General features: G+C 43.1%; 1 protein-coding gene across 1 annotated transcript in view; it reads right to left on the reverse strand.

The window, feature by feature from the left end:
- Positions 1–23,740, reverse strand: part of chd7 (chromodomain helicase DNA binding protein 7) — a 74,384-nt gene that overhangs the window by 24,410 nt on the left and 26,234 nt on the right. Inside the window, exons 4-13 of the mRNA XM_085378553.1 lie at positions 17,855–18,309; positions 8,766–8,907; positions 6,824–6,955; positions 6,163–6,228; positions 5,117–5,172; positions 4,126–4,240; positions 3,749–3,832; positions 3,519–3,656; positions 1,729–1,850; positions 398–641 (exon numbers count right to left, since the gene is read on the reverse strand). Coding sequence (XP_085234679.1) covers positions 398–641; positions 1,729–1,850; positions 3,519–3,656; positions 3,749–3,832; positions 4,126–4,240; positions 5,117–5,172; positions 6,163–6,228; positions 6,824–6,955; positions 8,766–8,907; positions 17,855–18,309 — 1,554 coding nt within the window. The remainder of the gene's footprint in view (positions 1–397; positions 642–1,728; positions 1,851–3,518; positions 3,657–3,748; positions 3,833–4,125; positions 4,241–5,116; positions 5,173–6,162; positions 6,229–6,823; positions 6,956–8,765; positions 8,908–17,854; positions 18,310–23,740) is intronic.

Genomic DNA, 23,740 nt, shown 5'->3' on the forward strand with positions numbered 1-23,740 from the left:
ATCCTGTTTCTGCCTCCCTAATCTACACCTCTATGATCCTTCTCATTTTTCCTCATACAAGCTGTCACAAATATGTTAGCTGCGTAATGAAATATTTGACTTTAAAGCCTATACTATGAAGCAGGATTTAAAGATTTAAAGGTAAACATAAGCAACTCTATTACTAGTACACGTCTCCATAATTGTTACTGGTATGATGCTGTTAATTGCACCCCTAATGTCAAACCCAGAGGAAACCCGGGGATAACTTATTGAATAGATAACTAGCTGTGTGTGAACATTTATCCAGCTCAGGAGGATACCCCGAATATGTTTGAATAGGTTTGCTTTATAGTACAAGGCAAATGTATTAAAGGGGAAAAGGTATTTGATATTTAAATGTTTAATTCCCTCTCACCTGTGCATCTCTGTAGTACATCTCATAGGCCTGGATGGTCTTCCGGCTGGCCTGACTGCCATGGTAGACCACCACGTTGAGCTCAGTCCAGGTTCTGAACTCTCTCTCCCAGTTGGGAATGGTGGAGAGCGGTGCGATGACCAGAAACGGCCCTTCAATGCCCTTCATGTAAATCTCATAGAGGAATGTAATCGACTGGATGGTCTTCCCCAGACCCATCTCATCAGCCAAGATACAGTTACGTCTGTGGGGGGACAAAGGCAGACAGACGCCTTTTATATCACCTGTATTTGCGCACACTGACCACAAATTTCTTAAACAGTCTTCCATAAGCTCTTTGCTTATTACATTGCTTCACCCCTTTGGAAAATCTGTTTTCCAAATCAGTGTTCTAATGACAAAAAAAAGCTGGAAAATATTTGGGTGTTAGCTCTCCTGTTGGATTTGACTGATTTGACTGAAATGACAATTATTCACATTGGTGCACATAAAAGCACAACAGAGGTCTAAAGGAGATCTGCTTATTTCTAGCTCAAAGTATTTATTCTTGTGCTCTACAGCTCACAATAATCAACTTTTATGCTATACTGGTCTTTGATCCAGCCCCTCAGTTTTTCCCCTTCTTGATGTGCCTGTGACCTCCATATTAGAGATAACTACTCTTTCCGAGTGCAGGGCCTAGAGTAGGAAAAACTGTGTCGAACAGAACTTCCTGACCAGTTTGGAGGCTAAGCTTTCACCTGACAGGGATTATGTGTGCATACACTGATGTGATCATCTGTCTCCCTATGCTCTCTCTCTTCTTCTCTTTGACCTAACCAACTGCTCATTGCTGCCTCTCCCTGAGCCTGGTTCTGCTGGAGGGGAGTTCTTCTATCTCAGCACCGCAAAACGCTCGCTAATAGGGGATTGTTTGTCGGGGTTTTCTCCAGAACACTGTAGAGTTCTGAGAACTCTTTAGCTTAAGAGTCTTTAGCTTAAAAGTATAAAGTGCCTTGAGGGAACTGTTGCTGTGATTTGGCGCTATATTAAAAAACAACAACCCTGAATTGAGCACCACAGAAAAATATGAAGAACACAACAGCTCCAGTTTAAAACAGTCATTTCAATTCCATTTGTGTCGAGCTGCCTTCCTGAACACTTTGGCGGTGTGATTTCAGGCACAGATGATGACGCCAATGGGAAGGCTTAAACAGCAGTGCACCACAGGGCTATTTAATATTCACTTTAATGCCCACTTAAGAATATTAAGTAAGGTGATATCACATGTGCAGACTGACAGAAGCAGTTAGGAGACTAATTCAAAGAAAATGCAATTAATGGTGACTTACGAGTTGTACCAGTTGAAAGTTAGCCAGTTGAGGCCTTCTAGCTGGTATTCCCTGAGTGCGTTGCCGTTCCTGTATTCCCTGGAGCCCTCCAGCTTTTTCCAGTCAGCTGCAGGAGGCCGATCCTGGACACAACAATAAAACAGATAGGGTTATTAAAAAACAGTCAGTGTTAATGACTGCAGTGTTTCATAAAGATGCAGATACTGTTTGTGTGTTTGAGGGGTTAGGATTATGTGTGTTGCTCTGGGTGCTTTTGCTCACTAAAAGCTTTCACCCTTCACAAGTTTTCCTTTGCAAACACTTTTTTCGCCCAAACCCTTTGCGGCAAATAACTGAACCCCAACTGCCTCTCCTGTGAGTCTTCGTCCTGGGAGTGTAACTCCAGAACTACTGAAGGCAATACTGCCCCTTGTTCTGTTTTGCAGTCTTGAAGTTATGCAGAGCATCTTCAGAACAGAATGACAACTACAGTCCAAAATGGTGGAGTTGAGCATTGCTTGTATTGTGTAGGTAGATGGAGACACGACGGCAGAGTAGTCATTCCAGTTTTACTTCTTGGTAATCTACTCAAGTCTGCTACTTGGCAGTCTCCATGAACAAGTATGGCTGGTCATGGAAAAAACAAAAACGCCTACAGGTATGCGGACGTCTGCACGGACCCTTGGGCTCACTGATGACAAGATGTTAGAAGGCATCCAACTGCAGGTGGAGATCCTTTAATCCAGCCAAAGAACAGGGATGGCCAGACAGGAGCCAGCCAGTACGGAAAACATGACAACTGGTCATGAGCATGACAAGCTTTTCTTTTCTTTTAATACATTCAGTGTTTGTTTTCTGTTACATAACACCCTGATTTCAGTTGTGTTTACACTAAACAGCGCCCCTTTCTGGGTAAGTAAAGTTTCAGTCCCAAATTAGCTAAAGGCATTAGCAGCACCGTGCTGTTGAGACAATGAAATACAATCCAGGATGCACACTTGGACAAATTAATGTGATAATACTGCACAGCTTTTAATACAGAACTTTACAACTGGTTGTAGCCATTGGTGGCAGGTATTTTAGCGAGTGAGCTGTACACGTGTTTGATTAGCTCGCAGGACAAAGTCACATTGCAGGAAAAGTTTAACCTAATTCAACTTTTTGGCTAGATGACCCAGGGTTTTTTGGCAGGAGACCTTGCTGACAAAAAAAAACAAAACCCCAGTGTTAGTACCCCGCTGCACTGACAGACTGGATCCATTCTAATAAATGAAAGGGTTATATCTTTCACACATGGTTTCTGTCAGCAGCCTTAGGATGCCTCACTTTTTAAACCACATATTACAAATGAAACTGATGTTGGGTTATTAAGGATTTTTTGACCAACTAAATTGATGGAATTCATCCTCTGGGGAAAAGGCCCTTGGTCCACACTGCAAATGAGGCTAAAAACTGCCTCCCAATGCTGCCACTATATGATGGAGCATTACGAGCACGGCCCTTAAGGAGAAACAGTAGGCAGGAGTTAAAATAGATGGATGCAGGCTGAGGAAAGAGTGATGGAAGGAGAGACCACAGCCAGTCAGCTGCTTCTGTTCAGCATTAAACACACTGTTAGTGGTTTGGCTTGGCCACAAGAGCAGGGCGTATGTGTGCGAGTGTGTAAGACCGCAAAAACGTGGCCCTGTGGAGAGCAGTTAAGGGAGCTGTAAATCTGGAAGAGGAAGGAGCAGACAGCAGGCCAATACACACGAACACGCCTATAAGGAGGAGACTAGGAGACAGACAGCACCCAAAGCACAGCCACTCACCACTCTCTTAGTGTTGGGCGTGCGTGCTCCGATACGCTCAAATTCGTCTATCTTGGACTGGTCGATGTCGGCCTTCAGCTCCCAGGTGGAGTCTTCGTAAGGCAGACTGCACCACTTCACCAGATATAAGGTCACCGTCTGCACACATAAAACACAGGGCGCTTTGGTGAGTGTGGGTGTAGAGAAAAAAAAAAAGAGAGGCTCAAGCCCAATGAAAGAGATCAAAGCACCTCTCCATTTTCATCTGTGCTCTCTGAAACGTCCAGGACACGGTCCACCTCCACATAGTCAGGGTTAAAAGGCTCATCATCCATCTGCAGAGAAAAGAAGTGGAGTTTTAAGATACACTGAATATGAAATAATGAGGCCTTGCAGAGTAAACTCCTCTGTATGAAATGTGTTCTTAGTTTTATCTACCCAGCTTTTCTATTTAACAGCTCTATATGAAACTCAAGTCAGTGTCTGTATAAAGCAAAACTCTGGGGGGGGAAAAACAATTTTATAGCCAGCAACATTTCTTGACACATTCCATTCAGAAGCACTCCTTGTGAGTGGTTACTTCCATGCAGCGGAAGGTCTGGTTTGTGGTGCAGCGTTTTGGTCTTACCTCAGTTATAAAGGTGTTGAGTTGTTGCTTGGCCTTAAACCTCTTGACCTTCTGGTGTATCCTCTTGTCCTTTTCTAGTTCCTCCAGGTCAGCCCAGCGACAGTGGAGGTATGAACTGAGAAGCACAAAATAAATTTCACATCAGTCATTTCAAAGAATTGGATGCTATAAACTAGAGGAAGAAAATCGTATGTGATGTCGTAGGGAGATCTCCAAGTCTATCAGCTAGAGTACTTCTTACAGAAACTGTGTCTCACGGATTAAAGACATTTGTATCTCTGTTCTGGACTGCTTAGTCAAAAGTCTGGTAAAGTCCATCACCTCCGATTTGACACCAGTGTTTTTGTGCAGATGTGTCCCCCAAACATCCAAATTAAATCTACTTCAATGTCTGCATATATCAGCTCTCCTTGCCTTCTATGGCTGTGAGCTCAAAGTATTTCGGACTCTGAATCAGACAGTAGAAGCTCTCCAAACTCATGAAAAATGTATTGTTTCCGGCATTAATTATTATTGAGAAAATAATTGATCCAGTATTAGTTGTATCCCTGTCCAAAGGAGGGTTAATTCTTTAAACTGCCAGCTGCTAAAATCAAAGCTGAAGCGAATCAGGAATTAAGCACACTTTATTTATGTTAAATGCTGGGGGGACTGAAAACTACATTATTTGCATGTTGGGGTCAAATTTGCTTAGAGAACAAGCAACTTTAAATTGTTTTTGTAAAATGCATTTTTACATTTCACACAGCAAGAGACAGAAATGACACAGGTATCTAATGAATGAAAAGCATTCCATGTGCTTATCATTGTGATAGGATGCAACTGCACCAGTTTTGTTAATAATGTGAGAGAGGATCTGGATCACATACTTAAAAATGTCCCTGTGTTCACTGAAATAGGTCTTTAAATAAATAGAAAAAAGAAGAACGAGGCAGCTCTGATGTGAAAGAAAAAGAGCAAAAAAACCAAAAAAAGCCAAGCTACTACTCACAAGCCCTTGAACTTGACGTAGAACTCCTCCACCTCCACTTCCTCCCCCGACTCCCGCTGAAAAGAAAAACAATACAAAAAAGGGATCATAATCACAGCAAATACAGCAGCTGCAGAAGTGGCTCAACATTATTATACAACATGTGGTCGAAGTAGTGAAGGAGCCTGCACGTGAGTTTCACTCTGACACGTCATTCAACAGTAAACTGTCTCAAACTGAGAGAAAGGGGTGCCCTTCATGTAATGTGTAAGCAGCCTTGCACCTATTTAACATTTTGGCTACAACATGCTGATCAAAAATAAATAAGGCTGTTGAAGAAGTTTTAATGGGTTTTAACAGGAAATACTTGAACAAATTCAACTGCTAAAATCTGTGTGACTGAGCATTTTGTTTCATAAATGCATAAAAAGGGGAAATACCAAAACAGTAGCTCTTTCAAGCAAGGCTGTCCACTTTCATTCACCATTACTACTGCACACACACCCTCTACCATGCTACTACTACTGTAATGCCATGAATCATCAATCACACACACACCCTGCCTGAGGAAACGCTAGTTTGGCGTCTGGTGTAGCTAGTATTGCGGTTTTGGCTGTGTGCCAAGCCCGAGGTCAACTCTGAACAGAGCTGCAAGAGAAAAAGAGTGGTGTGAGTGTGCTTGTGCACGGGAGTGTGTTGTGGTGGTGGGCGAGGGGGATAACCCATTGGCAGCTGGCTAGCAAAGGAGAGTTGGCTGGCGATTGTGTGTGTGCGCTTGTGTTGGCTCAGGGATGATCTCTCTTTAGACAAGGCGTAGAAAACAAAGCAAGGCCGACACCTACACACAGTCAATCGCAGGCGCACACAGAGCTCAGAGCATACACATGCTGAAATATAAGGAATCTGCTTTCCAAGTGAAAACATGCTGCATAAGCAACGTATGTATGTGTAATGTGCTTATGTCAACTGTGGGAAGGCTAATCACATGACGCAAACCACGACTCTGGCCACCCTGTGGATCTGTGTATTGTGTTAGTGTCATTAGGGTGTGGATCTGTGCAGCTCACTTGTTTTTTGGAGGTGCGCATGCCCATGATCTTCTCTACAACTGGTCCTTCAGCTTCAGCCACATCCTGGAAACACAGAACAAGCAAATTCATTCACCGTGCTGGATTGTTTCATGTGATGTCTGGATTGGATACTGGTCTGATCTGGATTTAAAAAAATAATAAAAATCTAGCTCGGGTATTAGTTACATCAGGCCAATCTGTTATGTTCAATGCTGTGCGTTTACTACACCACATGTTAGCAGAAGTGCACTGGTTGCAATCCAACACAACATGAAGGAAGCTGACAGCAAAGCGTTGTCAATTTGGATGCATTTCCTCCTAACTGCCTGCTTCAACAACGTTTACTTCCTATATTTGCTGTAGTTGTTGAACTAGCTGCAAACCAATCAAATGATTCGAGATGAATGCAAAGCTCACTCTTAATATATTCATCACTCCACTTATGGTAACATAAGTACATGGACATTGTCAACAACTTGATTACAATGATTTCACTTCATGTGTCTCTTGCCAGCTTCGTTCCACATTTCAGTACATCAATGTTCAAATGCAGCCTTACACATGTTATTCCAAACGGGCAAATATGACAAACAGCATCATTTAGCTTCTGACAAGTGGTTCACTGAAGACAAACCAAAAACTGAAATCTTGGCTGCACCTGTTGCTGCGATGAGGACGATGGAGACTTTGGCGATGGCGAGTCGTCTCCGCTGTCATCGTCTTCAGAGATCCTGAACTCCAGATCCTCTGTGTACCTCTTCCTCTTCACCTGACGGCTAGACCGACGCTTCTGATAAACAGAGGGAGAGTAAGAACATTTAGGCTACGTTCACACTGGACGTCTTAATGCTATTTTTGATCAAATCTGATTTATTTTTGTCTGTTTGTTCACACTACAAATAAAATGTGACAGTAAACGCGCTCTAGGGTGAACGGTTCACGGCTCTCAAAGCAGCCCACATGCGCAAAAGAAGACGTCACACACAAAGCGTGTTTACGGAAGAAAAAAATGGCGGCTACAGAGCTAGTAGGTGTTGTTGCAGCAGTCTATCAATTTCTGCACAGTCGTAACCGACAGAATTTTGACAAATTAATTAGAGAAAGGACACTGAGAAAAAAGAGAGCCCGTGCTTTAACAATGGCCACCATGCTTTCTTGTTTGTCTTCTCCGGTGCTGATAATTGGCATCTGTCTTATGTCAGTGATGTAAAAGAGCAAAAAAACAGCAGTCACTTTCGAAAACATCAGTATGTATCGGATTCAGTAACACATACGAAAGTGACCCAGGTCAGATTTGAAAATATTGGATTTGTGCTGTTCAAACTGTCATAGCAAAGTCGGATTTGATGCACTTTCGCCTGCAGTGTGTAGCCTTAGTCATCTGCGAGATCTCAGTGATTTTTGCCTTCCTCCTTCCACTAACTGTACAGCAAATTAACTTAAAAATTCTGATGACACTCATTGTATTGTATATTTCCTCCTTTTTCTATGCTTCACTACACTTTACTACATGCTGTACAAAGTGAGCCACTTCACTGCCACTTGCTGTAGTGGTTCTACTATATTTACTCCTCTTCCTCAGGTGGAGACAGGTGGGGACTTCACCTATTTTACTTATTTTATCCAGCCGTTTTGTTTTAGTGTCATTTTTTGATTCGATTTTGCTTTGTACATTTATTACATTTTTATTTAGCATTTTATTGTGGTTCTTTTTAGTCTTTTAATTTATTATTTATTGTGCAGAATATTTTTCTACTTCACTATTTTAATTCTATTCTACTTTCTTAGATATATAACACAGATTTCATTGTTGTTGTATGCGTTTACTGGCTGCATTTAGGCTGCTATCCCAACTTTTGGGATGAATATAATATCCTACCAAATCTGCACTGGTAAGCGGAAAATGAAGGGCTGTACGTCATCATTCACCAGGCATTATTATTTATTATTCACTATTCTGTACCATATCGCCCAGCATGTTATCCATATTTAAAAAAACCAAAACCTTTACAATTCAAGGGGCTCAGAATGTTTCAACATAAGAGTGCGAAAACAAACTAGGGTAGCAGCCTGGAGAGGACATGTTTAAGGGGACATACAGCTGCTAAAGTGCTTTCCTGTTTGAATTAGAGCTACAACTCTTCATACAGCTAATAGCCAGATGCTACTCTCTTCAAGATCCACATAATTATATCTGCACATAATTTCATGAATCTGTTTATGGGTTCATGGACGCGTTCCAAATTCTAAACCAGTACTTAAAAGTATATTTTCAACTATTCTCTGCAGCCTACACCACACTTGAAATGTAAAATTAAAAAAAAAAGAAAAAAGAAAATGAATGCAGCAGCTGAAAAGTTGCTGATGATGCATGATGTCAACTTGACAGGAGGGCTTATCTGCTTGGTCTGTCAACATGGCTGGTTTACAACACAAACAGCAGACGCCTGCTGGCTCAGTGCCGTCTATCTCTACAGGCCGTGACACAGATCTGCAAAGGTTTTCATGACCTCCTGCTTTTTTAAATTACTCTGTACATGTGTTTTAGTCCTGCTTTTATGGCATTGCAAAACTTTCTACGACAGCTTTCCTTTTCATACCTGTACGCCATCATCATCCTCTTCCTCGGGTGGAGACAGAGGTGGAGACTTCACCTCAGCATCATCGTTGACCGAGAACTCTCTCTTTCTCTTTGAATCCTTCTTAGCAGCACTGGCCCCACCCTCTGACTCCACTTTTTTACTGTTACAGGATACAATGGAAAGAAGAGAGAGAGAGAAAAAACCCAAGTTAGAATGAGCTCATCAAAAAAAAAGAAAAAAGTGTCTAACCACAAAATAAAGCCATTATTCAAAGTACTACCTCTTTTACATGTGCGCGCCCTTGTCTGTCCCCAAGGCAATCGCCATGTTTGATTTACCCATTTAGAAATCATTAGTGTGCCTCAGGCTCTGGCACACAGGGGGTTAATGTGATGAAAGACTGCATGGAGGCACAGGGAGAGAGGGAGCAAGAAAGAGAGGGGGTGGGGTGGAGGGCAGAAAGAAAGACCCAAAAGGAGGGAGGGAGGGAGAGAGAGACAGGCAGACAGAAAGAGAGAGGGAGGGGGAGAGCAAGGCCTGTGAGAGGAAGGGGGAGGGGCTGAGGGGCCCCCAGGCTTCTTCCAATCTATGGCATGGAAAGAAAGAGGAGCTGGCTCTGTCTGAGAGCTTGTGTGCATTCACACCACAGAGGTGAGAGGACACTCGGCATCCTTCTGTCTGGCACGCAGCGTCGCATTTCTACCCCTTCCAAACGGCAGATGTTTGTACGATGCAGGTTGAGTGACACCTCTGTTTGAACCATTCATCTCTAAAGTGCCAAAGACTATGAATTCACATAAGATATGCGGGAATCCCATCCAACACCCCCAAAAAGTTGTCCTTTCTTCAACAGAGCCTGGAGGCTGTTGAGCTGAGCCCAGTAAACTGTTTTATTTTAGCAGGTACAGAGACCTTGTACAACAATGGAGAGGTCATGCTGAGGCAGGGATCACACTACTGACTAGTTAATTTTCAAATGTTAATTTTTTCCTTTCTGGGTTTCAGTTTCAAAACTAGATGTATTCTGAAAATCTGACAACGAAAAGCCCAATCTTTCAAACCAGTCCGAGCTTATTAGCCTTTAACTACTCTGCACCTGCAATCTAAAAATCAGATGACAGAATACTGAGAAAACAGTATCACACCTTACTTTTTACAGCTGTGCGCACCAAAAACACTCAGAAACACAAAGCAACTCTGGTCATGATCACATAGTTTTCGTGTTAATGTAACCTAAAGCATCACCACAGATTTCACTTTTACACCCACTGTGGAATCCTAATGAAGGGTTCAGATGAAAACAAAATGCATTTTCTCCTCATAGTTGATAAAATGCAAAGACGCACACTGATGCAAATGGCTGTTGAGTGACACAAAGTTGGAAATACTTTGAAGCTGTGTAATAAACATTGTTGTACACTACCCAGTGATGGTGTTTTCCTGGCAACTACTTTACTAGTTTATTGAATGGGAGAAAAGTCTAAAAGTGAGACAACACTCAAAGTTGAAATACTGTTTGGGCATATGAAACTATGAACAAATGTCTGTAACACAACACACACATAAGTTTGGTAGTGTAACTCCAACATGATCTAACAATACTTTGAGCACAGGGTCAAAGTATTTTCAACTTTTTGCCGCTCGCCAGGCTTCTGCATCATTCTGCATTTTGGGATTTTATCAGTTGTGAGAAAACCTAGTTTCATCTGAATCCATCATATATTACAAAAAAAACTAATTTGTAGGCAGCAAGAGTGTGCCATTTATTTTTGCATGAAAATTGCAAGCAATAATTTAGGTCTTCAGTAGTACTTTGGAAGGAAAATGGTCCCACGACTGACTTAGGGTTGAATATTTGTGGGTTTTGAAACAGTCCGAAAAAACAAACAAACAAAACTACAGCAACTTTATTTGCTAGAAACCTAGGAGGTATCATTCATACTTGTTTCAAACAGGATCAGGATCACCTGATTCTTGGTAGGTGCATAATTTTATACTTTTCACGATAAACACAGAGTGAACAACGTTATCTTCTTAGATTGCTTTCATCACTCCACTTGAGACCTCACCTTTGAGACACTACATGGCTTATATAGAGCAAACAATCAGAAATACTGCATAAAGCTTCAATTAACAGTTACTGGAAGACTTGACCCACAAGTTACAATCTGCAGCAATGGAAATGTACAATGGTATTCTATGACAAAGTGGCTGACACCTGCCTGCAAAGAGAACTTTGCAGTGGATAGTTGTTTTTTTTTTTTAAATATGTTGTTACATAAAAGTTACTTTTGAAATAACTGGCTACAGATGGAATCCATGATTTTAAATAAAAAGTCAATGCTGGCAAAAATTTGAAGGCTAAGGACACTGCATGTTGATAAAAGACAAAAAAAGTACTGTTAAAAGGTTTCATAAGTGATTAGCTGGCAGCGGGGATTAGCAAATCCAGCTAATTTGCAAACATGGAACTGGATCCACAATCAAACTGACTATCTAAACCAAGCTTTACACTCCACTTTACAACATGTTGATTTATTTCAGAGTAAAAGTTATGTCAGGCCATCAGGCAACAGCAATTTGTTCCACTAACTAACCTACTATGAAACAGAACATAACCATTTGTGTTGCTGCCTGTAGTGTATGGCCGATCTCCTTTCTCTGCTCTGTGCCTGTGTCGCTCGTCCCCTTTCCTGCTTGGTGCCTCTCTCCCTCCTTCCCTCCTGCTCGCTCACTCACCCTCCCTCTACATCTCTCACCCCCTCTCTGTCCCTGGGGCCCTTCTCCTTTCATCCTCACGCCAAGAGCAATCACCATCTCCGTGGTAACGGCTGGTCATGTGACCTGCACCTGTTCCTCTGGCTGGTCGCCACACGCTGGAGCCATCTGGCCACACACACAAGCACGCACACAAACACACTTCTCCACTTGGCTGCCTTCTCTCTCTTCCTCCTAGCTTCGTCACGGCCCCACTTCTTAATCGCACCCTCACCTCTCTGCAGCTTTTCATGCTCAATCCATCGTCTTTCATCGTTTCAACACTCTTCTAAAGATCTGATTTTCTGTCCAGTTTAATTAGCAAAGAATATATATCAACATTTACTTTATAAAAGGGCTAAAGCAACTTTTGCTTGAAACAAATGTTTACCTGAAAATGTGACTTTAGAATAGTGTACTCTACTATTCCAGTATGCCTGTGGTGCAAGCATATACTTGAATGCATTATGACATCGCTACAACTGTGTTTACATGAACAAAACCCATCAAGTTCCTAAAAAGGAATAAATGAGTCAAACAAATCTTGTAAGATAGTGTAGATTCTTTTCTTGCTTCTATATCCCTGCCTGCTCCCGCTGGCTGCAAACAAGACACTCTGTTATCAACTCATCTCTTTAAGGAACTTGACCTAAGCCACCTATTACAGCATAAACCTAACATAAAAGATTCAAGCAGCTACGGTTACGTCATTCACTGGTTAGCAAGAGGACGTTGCAACGCACCAAGTACGCAGACTCCAAAAAAAACAAAAAACAAAAATCCAAAACAAAGTATAACAGGAAGGAATACATGGCCATCAGGCCTCCAGCTGTCCATTTCCACAACAGAGTGTAATCTAGGCTTTGGCATTTTGAAGCCTCAAGTGAGCAATAATTAGATCTGACACTGAAACCGAGGGCAGTTATTAATAGTTTTGTATTTGTTTTTTTAGTTTTTGTTTTCACTTCGGTATTAGCGCAGTTAGTTGCAAAAGTGGTTTTTAGTTCATTTTGTTTGAAATGTGTTTTATTAGTTATGAAAGTTAGTATCTTCAATTATTACAATATGGAGGCCATTCATCAGGGGAAACGTTCAGGATATTCAGAAGAGACATTACAAGTCAAATATGAATCGGAAAGCCTCACATCCGTCTGGAAGTAACAAAGACTAGAACTTCAGGCACTTCCAATATTTTATCTAGGGGTTTGTTTGTTTTTTTGAGTTATTTGAGTAATTTTTAAGCCAACAATATCAATTCTGTTTTCATTTACCACTTTCCTCATTTTTTAAATTTCCATTTCAGGCACCCACAATGGTTTTGTTGTCCCCATAATGTGGAATATATTTTATACAAAATGTATGCTTCCCCCCCCCCCCAAAGCAAATAAAACCAACATGAAAGAACTGTGGTGATGTATTTGGTCAGGGCTCCACCAACGACAGCCTGTGATAAGACCAACAGTGCCACAAATCTCACAATGGGACTGCTGCTATGAGCTGTGTCTACTGGCTAACCGATAAGAATGAAGCATGAAATTACACTGTTAATTTGCTGAAAACAAAAAGGAACAAACAAAAAAAACAAACAAAAAAACAAAAACAAAGAAGGAAAATACAATATAAAACAAATTGTTTGGGATTGCAACAAAGAAGTAGTTGTGGCAGCAGACTTGTTTGTATGATGTGCCGTTACCATGGGCCAATGGAGACAAAACATGGGAACAAATGGCAACAACCACCCTTGTTTTGGGCATGATTCACAACAGATTATCACTGAAGAGTTCACATTCAAACTTGGCCTAACCAAGTTCATCAGCCCTATCTATGCTTACAACACTGCACAAATTGTAGTCACCTGAAGATTACATTAATAGACTGCAATGTCGTCCATCATTTTAGGTTTACTTAATAAAAGTAACGTAAAACACTGTTAGGGTTTTGTTTTTGTAAATAATGTGGTAATTTACTTATGCACACCTTCACTGAAGTAACCTGCTGTGTGTGTCAGTGAGGAGCTAATATGCTCCTTTCAGACCGGGATAAAGGAAAGACAGGAAGCCGAGCAGTGGAGTAAAATATTGGGATACAAAACGAAACCGAAGAAGAAGGGCGGAGTGGAACAGACACCTGCTGCTGTGATGAGTCATACCACTGAACCCCCATACACAGATCCACACAAAAAGTCCAGAAGGCAATGCACATACGCTTCTGTGTGTGTTCAGAAAGTGCTGTATTTGCACACAAGGTGTCTGCATGCATGTCTGCCTTCTTTGTGTGTACAGCAAACAAATCACCCTTGTGCATGCACACGTACACGCATATATGCACACACATCGAGGGAAGGGTGTGGCGCTGAGAGCTGTGTTATTTATAGATGTACTTCCTCAGAGAGGGAGCGCATGCGAGCAAGGGAAAAAGAGGATGGAGAGACAAGGCAAGGTCAAAGGAGAGGAGTGAGCTGACTGGACGAGTAAACCACCTGATTCTCCCGGCTTCGCTCACATAAGCACACACTCAGACCGTCCTGAACAGCTGAGACCATCTTCAATTTTCATTTATTTTGTCTGCTCATTAGGATCCAGTTGGCCTGCACAAATTTGTGGGGCAAATTTTTAACCTTTTCAAGCAAAACAGCTGCAATTGGAGGAACTTATTCATGCTCTCCGGTGTTAAAAACTGAATAACCATCAAGATATCCAGCAAAAAAAAAAACAACTTGTGTCAACAGGTACTGCAATCATCTAATACAGGATAAAACTTGCCTAACTAAACTCAATTTAGCTTACAACCGAGTATCTATCCATCAATGTAAGATGCTGGCAAGCATCATGAGCCTAACGTATAGGCACAGCTTGTGACAATGCCACAAACCTGTAAATAAAAGAGCAAGAACCAAATGAAAACCACTTGTGTTCAAAGGGTTAAACAGCACAGCGGAACATCTTGGTTACACTGATTAAGCAAAGACTTCAGTCTGCTCCTGTGGTGGTTTATTTGTTCGTAAGGAGATGCAAATACACACAGCAGAGAGAAAACATACTGTAGTATGGTATGGGCCACAAGAAAAACCCTTGAGCTTTGAAGATTATTTCTCTACCCACTGGTGGAAATCTCACATAAATCCCCCCAAAATGTAACGGAACATATGTGCTAGTGGCCTTGCAGAGCCTTGTCAAAGTTGGCTTTAGATCAAAAAGTTTAGCACTAATGGGTACATTTCATCAGGTTTAGAAAGGAATTCCAGCCCCTTGAAAAAGACAACACACAAAAAAAAATGAAAGCTCAAATTTATAAAAGCCTTAAGATTAGATTGCAATTAAAAACATACCATTAAAATTAATGGTATGTTGCACAGTTGTATCTACTTGTCATATAGATACAACTGTGATACAACAAGTGAGAGACCAGTGTAAAACTCCTCAGTGACAATCAATACAAGCTATATACTTACATTACAGCCAGCTGGCTGATCCAATAACTACTACAGAAAGCCTTGTTACACATCTTTGCTCCTCATCATTAAATAATTTACTGATTGTTAAAAATTATAATACGTCTGTTGAAATAAACAGGCAGGCAGTTTTGCTGGAGATAACTTTAGCAGACAAGATATGGTTAGGTGAATGGTAAATGGAGTGGTATATATTGCTTTTCCACTCAATTTAAGCACTCAAAGCTCTTTCTTGTACAAGTCTCATTCTTCAAATCCACTCACACTCAGTTCAGTCTGACTGATGAGGATCAATCCACTGACGGCCCACTCACCCACCCCAGATGGCTAGTTACATTTTGCTGTGGGTAACTAGTGACAGTTAACTCATAGCATTAACTTTTTTTAATTTCAAAACAACTGACAGCAAGCCAGCAAGCCCCAGGTGATTAGATAATTGTAGATATGATTTTATCCACAGCTGGCAGCGAGCTGGCTAACCTTAGCTTACCACTCAGGTGGCGCAAAATTATATTTGAAGGATTCTAGGGATGTCACCAGAACTAATGCTTACAATACCTTTCAATCCGTAAAACAAAAGGTACTATTTTTACTTTTTCTTTTTTAAATACGCTGCCTCATACCGCTGTATCAGCCAGTCTTTGATAACTGAAGGGGGCAGCATGCGCCCACAAGTCTTCTCGTATAGCCTTAGACGCAGCAGAAGGACGACATATACAAGCACCGGAAAAAATACATGTACAAGATGTATTTCACTGATAAGAAATGCAGTAGGAGTTGGGTAATAACTGCATAAAGGTAACATGCAAATGAAGGTATCATTCTTTTCAGACCAAAGGAAGAAGTGCTTGCTTTCGGAAAAGCACCTACAGGACCAGCATCTAGTCAGCAAGACCCATTTCTTTCAGGAACTCATAATACAAATTTTCTAATAGACACTTTGAGTTGCAAAAACCATGTTCACAAGTCATGGTTTGCAAGAAACCATGACTTGTGAAGAGCTCAACTTAATGAAAGCAATGACAAACTTCTTCTCAAAATATGGAGATTTACTGTTGCCTTGCTCATGTGCTCAAAACTTCACTCCTCAGTCCTCGGCTTAAATTAGAAAGACAAAGGAAGGGGGAACAAGGGGAGGGCAGTGAAGAGGAAAAGATGAAAGGATACACTCCTCTTTGTCAGGAAGGGGTGGGACTGGAGGGAGGAGAAGGGAAACGAGAAGAAAGAATAAAACAGAAGATAGTTGGGTGATTGCAGAGGTCCACCATTTTAGAGCAGCAGTGAATGGCCGGCAGCCATTATTATGCTAAATTAACCTGGGAGCTCCAGGCCGCCACTCAAGATGGAGGAAAGCCTGACAACAGATAAGAGCTAGTTTACCAACACACACACACACACACACACACACACACACACACACAGAGAGAGAGAGTTGAGAATGGACTCCTCACCCCCACATTTCCCACTGCCCTCACACTCACACAGTGTTGAGCTCAGGGTGTGGATTGGTCAGCAGCATGGCCTTCATTACCATTAGACGCAATTTTCTGCCACAAAGATTAGCAATGGCCCCTCCCCCAACACATGCATTCGCCCACACACACACACACACTGCCCACCACCTCCACATTACACACACACTCGCTCCAGCTGCCTCCCCCCTCTTTCCACACGCCCAAACTCTTTTCCAGTGGCCGGTGCATGCACACACCCCTCCCCCAGTGTTGACCCCACTTGCTGCTTTGGCCCTCCCTCTTCCTTGGGATAAAAGACTCCAAGAGGAAAGAGAGATGGGCCACGGACTACGGAAGAAGGAGAGAGAAATGGGGGGCCATCCTGACACATTCCTCAGACCGATCGAGTTTCCACCTTCACAATGAAACCGCTGCTGATACTCTCATACGCAAACACCCTGAGCTCTTCTTGCCCAGGAAGGCTCTCTGACTGACTGGAAGAAACCAAGGGAAAGAGTAGCCACCGATTCAGAAAAAACAGCTGTTTAAACGTGTATTTCTTAGGGAAAGTGAAAAAGGGGATGTGATAAATGAGAGAGGAAGGGTGTGAAAAGGCAGGGATAAGACTACAGAGTAAACAAAGTGAACTGAAGGTGATATCGGCAATCGCTGATAGGTGCTGGAAGTTACTCATCTATAACCTTGTACAGGAAGTTTAAACAGGCCCTCACTCTTCCTCCAGAATTAAATGTGTAATACTGAATGTTAAAAACGGTGGCAGTTTAATTTTTATTAATAACATTAACAAAAATGTTATTCGTGTTGTTCTTCAGAGACTTTCGACTAAAAACCAAAAACGAGTTCTTGGCTCTTCTCTTTGTTTAAAAACGAAGCCTGACTCTGTTTTAATATTAGCGGTAAATGCAACTGATCCTCAGATGTGCCCATTAGCAGGCCTTTGATCACTAACTCACACTTGTACACAGGGTGCAGCGGCTCACTGCTCAGGAGTTGTGACCCTTTTGGTTCCCCGTGCTTGCCCATGATGGGCCTAGAGATGTCTGTCTGTATCTGCACATACTATTTTTGTGCATTGCATCTACACTCAAGACAGCTTCAGCATTTGACATTAAAATCGAGATATCTCCAGCATGCTGAACTTCAGCACTTGAAATGTTACCCACATGACCCGAGACTGCCCGAGCTACCCTCCTCAAATTGATCCGCTTCTGTTTTCATGTGGAACTGAAATCTTCACAGTTCCACTTAGTGGTTAATGGTGCCAAATGCACCGTTGGGACGCTCTGGACATGAGCTCTTTACAGCTGATGAGAAATAAGCCCTTTCACCTGTTACCTGACACTTTAATCTGGTTTACTACAGTGACGTCCCACTCAACACCAACTATGACACACACAGTGACCGTAATAGTGCATTAGTCCTACCTGGTTTTTTTGGGAGTCTTGGGCTTGGGTGTGGAGCTCTTGGCCTTCTTCTCCTTGGGCTCTTTGGGGGTCTTGGGTGTTTTGGGCGTCTTCGGGGTCTTGGGCTCTTTGCCCTCAGTCTTCTCCTTTGGTTTCTTTTTCCGTTTTTTCTTCTCTTCCACCGGTGGTGAACTTCCCTCTAAAAGTTCTGTGCCAGTAATGTGTTCACCACCATCACTTCCTGTTCCTGGAAATTCAGACTTTACGTCTTCCTCGCGTCCTTCTCCCGCTTTCTTCCCTGTACCTTCTTCCTCTCCATCCACTACTTTTGCCTTCTTCTTCTTCTTCTTTTTTGGCTTGGTCTCCTGGTCGTTGGGCTTCTCTGTGCTGATAGGCTGACCGGGGGCACCGGCACCAACTGTTGGCCTGTCAGGAACCGCCATCAAAACGTCACCTGACGGGTCCGTGGGGGAATGCTAACAGGAAGGAGAAAGACATGCAAGTTACTCGTCAATTGAAAATTAGAGGCACTGAGAGAATAATACATACATTTACTATAACAAATTACAGAGAAACTGAACATAGCATTAATGTAGACAGTCCAGGAATGGTGCAAAGCCGCTGCCAGGAGATCAGCTGATCTCAATGCAAACAAGATGTATGCAATGTTATATAGTGTGCGCCATTCATGTTGCCTTAGCAGGGCCCCATTTTCTGTGCATCTACAAGCAGCTTTACAGTCCACCTCCACCCAGTCTTCCGCTTTCATGCTGCATCTAGTTTAGTGTCTTATCAGTTATTATTGATGCCTGTTCTCTGCTGAGGTCTTACGCTTGCTCTCCCTACCTCTGGTCATTCCCTCAAATATATTTACATATATTGGGATGCTCTCAGGAAGTAGAGCAGTTCATCTACTGATTAGGAAGGTTGGTGGTTCAATCCCTGGCTGCTCCAGTCTGCATGCCAAACATTATTGTCAAGATACCAACTCCAAGTTGCTCTCCAATACATCCATCGGAGTAAGAATGTCTGTGATTGACAGATAGGAAGCACTTAATAGAACAAAGTGTTTGTGTGAATGAGGCAATAAAGCGCTTCGAATGCTCCAGGAGAGAAGAAAAGCGCTATATAACAATTTACCATTTATTCCAACAATCTCAATTTGCTGACATGTGAGGGATCTTTTATTGAGGCTATGATTATTATTTTCTCACTGATTCATTCAAAAACTGTGGCAAAAAAGTACCCAGAAATACACAGGAGTACCTGAACAGGCCAATAACAAAAAGGTGTACCACATCAGTGCAGAGTTTCAGAGTTAAAATCTAACTACAGCATAAATATACCACAGAAGCAGAAAAACAAAAACAAAAAAACTGGGGCTCAAACACTGATTACTCTACCATATGATCGTGTTCTGCCTGCAGACAAATATAAAATTGTAAATTCTCAAATGAAAGAATTTTTGTTTTTTTGTTTAAAATGACCTCGGTGGTTAATCAACCTTATCAGTTTAATTAACCCATCCCGGTCTGGATGGGCCTGGGCCCCCTTTCCCTGGCGGGTCGCGGAGTGTGGGAGTGCCTACTGGGGTCAGCGGGGGAGCTGGCCCCAGGGAGGGGTTACCTGCCCCTCCCTTCCTTCCCTCCCCATCTCCAGCTGCCTCTCTCTTCCCGCTCCACCACAACCACCCACACATGCAGGGCCTTGGAGTAGGGGTATGTCACCAGGGTGCAGAGGAGGCTACCCCCCCCCTCTGTCCCCTTCTGGCTGCCTCTGCCTCAATTTTATCCCACAACTTAGACATTCACATTATTCACACTCTCACTACACATACATATAGGATCTTGGGGGTGGGCACAATCACGGAGTCCAAATTACCATCAGGGTGTACACCCCACCCCTGGCGTCGTTGCCCACCTCTCAATTTTAAATACACTTAGACATTGAGGGCTATCAGGAGGGACTATGCGCTTACCTGCTGCTCCTTGGCAGGTAGCTCCATGCCCTCCTGGGTTTTAATTGCACCTTAGAACACACATGCATCAACACTAGAGATGGCACGATACCACTTTTTTATGTCCGATACCGATACCGATATCATAAATTTGGATATCTGCCGATACCGATATGAATCCGATATAGTGTTTTTTTAATCAACAAAACTGTTTTTTAAAATATCTTGCTGCATTTTGCAAGTCTGCAAGTTCATACTCAAGTTTAAAACAACAACTACACTAAAGCTATTCTGTTATACCTGTATACAAAAAAAATATTTCATAGTTCAGCAATACTGATCAATCTAATAAACTTAGACCTACACCATCCTCCCTATTCTGGTATTTTAAAGAGTACTTAGCGTAAATATTAAGCAACCTAACTAATAGGGTTCCAACTCCCAGCAACAACAAAAATAAATAAATAAAAAATAGGGAACCACCCCTCACGCGCCACCTCATGATGCTTAATTGACGTAATCAACCTTAATTTGATGCAGTGTGAAAAAAAATGCACAGAAATCAATTATTTTTCAAGAAATATTAAATAGATTCAACATCTTTCTTCAACAAAATTGCAGACTGCACAGATGGTACCTTCCCAAAGGAAAAAGTACTATAGCTTACTAGGGTGTATATATATTAGACTTAATAGTTACTATATACAGTAATTGACTTCTATTCATTTTACATCAAATTAAAACTTTGGGTGTCAAATAATTATTTATTAAAAGCTAGACATTTTAAATGAGAATAAGAAAGAAAAGTATGTCTTTGTGCCCCCTTTTCCCTGTTCATGCCCTATCGGCCCCCCTGGCTAAACTTTGCTAGATCCGCCCCTGCACAGTTACCAGCCGTCAGCTACATAGAAAAAGATCCTGGTGTAGAAAGTAATATTAAATAAATTGTAACAACAGCTTATCAAGCTTAAACGTGCTGCTGTTGTTCAGCCGCTGGTTTGCTCTTTCTGGCGCAAAGTGGACCAAAAACAAACAAGAGAGACTCGTGACAGAAAAGCCGATCAGCTGATCATTAGCAGTTTCACGATTGAAGTAGCAGCCGGAGAGCGAGAGGCAGTCGCTCGTTAAGCTTAACGTGGGAATGCTTTACAAACATTCAGAGATGGACTTACACACTTGCTTTACTTCTCTCGGGGATAACTTTGTCGGAGATGAAATGCCGGGTTGCTAGCGAAGCTCCAAATGCTATCCAGACCACCACAGGTCCGCATGCCACAGCTGCTCTATCACGTGATGCCTACTGCTCCGACGTGCTAACGTTCTGAGGTGAGTTACGGTGTGTTGCAAGTTTTGTGAGGTGCTTTCGTGATATTTAATGGATCGGATTACCTTTTTTATTTTTCTCCGATATCCGATCCAGTAATTTAGGTCAGTATCGGACCGATACCGATACGTAATATCGGATCGGTCCATCTCTAATCAACACTACAATGAGCGGGTGGAGGGAGGTTTGGAGTCTTCTCCCACCCCCATTCTCTGCGGCCTGCTGGAGCGGGAGGGCTAGGTGGAGTTGGCCGTCCGACTGCGGTCTGGAGTGTGGGGCCTCCCTGCTGCTACGGAGTCGGGGTGGTCTGCCTCTCCCCACCGCAGGGAAAAGGGTAACACCACCTGGGTCTGGGTGCAGTTCCCCCCTCCAGGGGCAAGGGTACCTAGACCCGGTTTGTAGAGTACGCTTGGGGAGTGTGATCGTGTGTACAGCGTCTCTTTATGTCTGTCTCCACGTTGGTTGAGTGTGGAGTAAGTGCATATGAGAGCATGAGGGGGGGAATGGATGTTTGTGTCTGTGTGTGCCTGTATGTCTGTGTCTATATGTCAGGTTGGGTATCAGACGCCACCTCTCTGGGGACACCTCAGGCCCTCCAAGGTTTGGAGGCCTATCTCCACCCACCACCACTTCCCCTGCCGGTGGCGGACTCCCTCAGGTGTCGGTGCGTTGGTGGTTCTTTGTGTCTGGGGGTGGGCGTCCAGGTACACACCGGCTCACTCCTTGGCGGCCGCTTATCGGGGCCTGGAGCCTGGGGCTCGCTCGGGCCCCTTCGGGGGTGGGGTGCCCCCGGCCTCTCGGCCTGGGGCTCGGTCACTCAGGCACAGCTGGCGGCCGGCGGAGGTCACGGGCGTGTCACTGCAACTCCCCCTGGCTTCTGCTCCGCGGCTGCTGAGTGAACCCTCATCTGGGACTCTCCTCAGCTCTTACTGGAACAGTGGCGCGGCTGCCCCTCTGTTGGTCTTCCATGGTCTCTTGTGTTCTGGGGGCCTCTGGATGTCTGGAGTTTTGATCTCCTCCATACCTGCTTCACACCCTGGAGGACGGGGCTGTGGCCCCCCCCACACTCCCTAGCAGATCGTTACATGGAGAAACCTTTGGAATACAAGCGCGCTGATCCACACAGGTATGCACACGGGTGTTCACTGCTCGTAGACCCAAATTACACCTTTCTTGGCTGCTACTTCGAAGCACATCTGTCCTGCGTGCTGCACAACAACATTGAATATTTAGTATTTACTGCTGTTTACACTTAGCTAGATTAATGCGATGGTGTTGTGTTTAGTATGTTGCTTTGTTTCTTTTTTTTTTGTCTTTTTTTGCTTGTTTTCTATTCTTCTCTCAACAGGTGATCCAGGAGATTTTTATTTTTTTTCTCCCCCCCTTTCTCACTGTCCCTCTCCCCTTCTGTTTTTCCTTTCCTTCCTCTTTCTTTCTCCCTTTCCTATCCCTCACTCATGTCTGTCCCGTCTGTAACATCTGAAAATAAAATATAATAAATAATAAAAACAAAGATCGACCAAATGGACCAATACGGCAATGCCACGATGATCCATTTGGCAAAGTAAATCCATTGGGTATCCTTGTTGGTCTTCAGACAACAATTCTGACGGCTAAAGAACCAAATGGGACAGGCGAAAAAAAAACAAAACCAAAAAAAACCAAAAAAAAAACAAAACAATTTATTATTTTTGGATTACTGATTATAAATCTACTAATCATTTAAACTCTAAAACGAATAATCTCAAATGCGGACTGGCTTCACTGCTGGTTCACCTGTCAATCAATACTGATATAAATTCTGCAGGGTGGGGTATGAATCTGTCAGTAATGGCAGACCAGAGCAGAGGGGGAGAAGGGACTCAATCATCCATCCATGAACACGGCTGCCACCTCCTCCCTCCCTTCAACTCCCTGTTGCTGCAGCTTCCGCCCCCTCCTGCCTCGACTCCAGCAGCCTAACCTTAGTAAACAAACTGGCTGACACTTCATCTTTCCTCCTGTCTCCAGCAGACTAAATCCCATCTCCTTGCTCCTTCTCCCCTCCACCACCACCACCACCTCTTCTTTGCTCCCAAGTAAGCTTTCTGTGACAGGAAACTGGTTACCAGCTGTTGGGAGCCTTTCCAACTGCCTCTCCTCTTTCTCCCTCTCTCTTCCATCCCTCCCCCCTTTCTCTCCCTCCAGCTGCTCAGGGTCCCAGTAGCAGATGGGAAATCAGGCATCATGACACGAATAAATTATCTCCATACTTCAAAAAGGAGGGAGCGTGTGTGTGTGTGTCATATGAGAGCAAGAGACCAAGCCTTTGAGAGTGTGTGTTTGTGCGTGCATGTGTAACACATGTGTGCAGTGGTGTGTGTTTCAATGAAGTGTATGAGCATCAGCAAGTTTACAGCAAAATGCCTCAGCAGCGCACACACACAGCTTGTTCACTTGGAGGAGGAAGCGCTTGCTATCACTGCAAGTCCACTTCCATCAGGAGAATGCAAATATGTGTGTGCGGGGACACACACACACACACACACACACACACACACACACACACACACAGACCTAACTACTGCAAGGTCACATCACACAAACCTCTACACACATGCACACAAACACCTGCTGACACACACGT

This window comes from Diplotaxodon limnothrissa, linkage group LG18 (assembly GCF_057381915.1).
Source record: "Diplotaxodon limnothrissa isolate DT_005_m linkage group LG18, D_limnothrissa_male_GT1.1, whole genome shotgun sequence".
Classification (NCBI taxonomy): Eukaryota; Metazoa; Chordata; class Actinopteri; order Cichliformes; family Cichlidae; genus Diplotaxodon; species Diplotaxodon limnothrissa.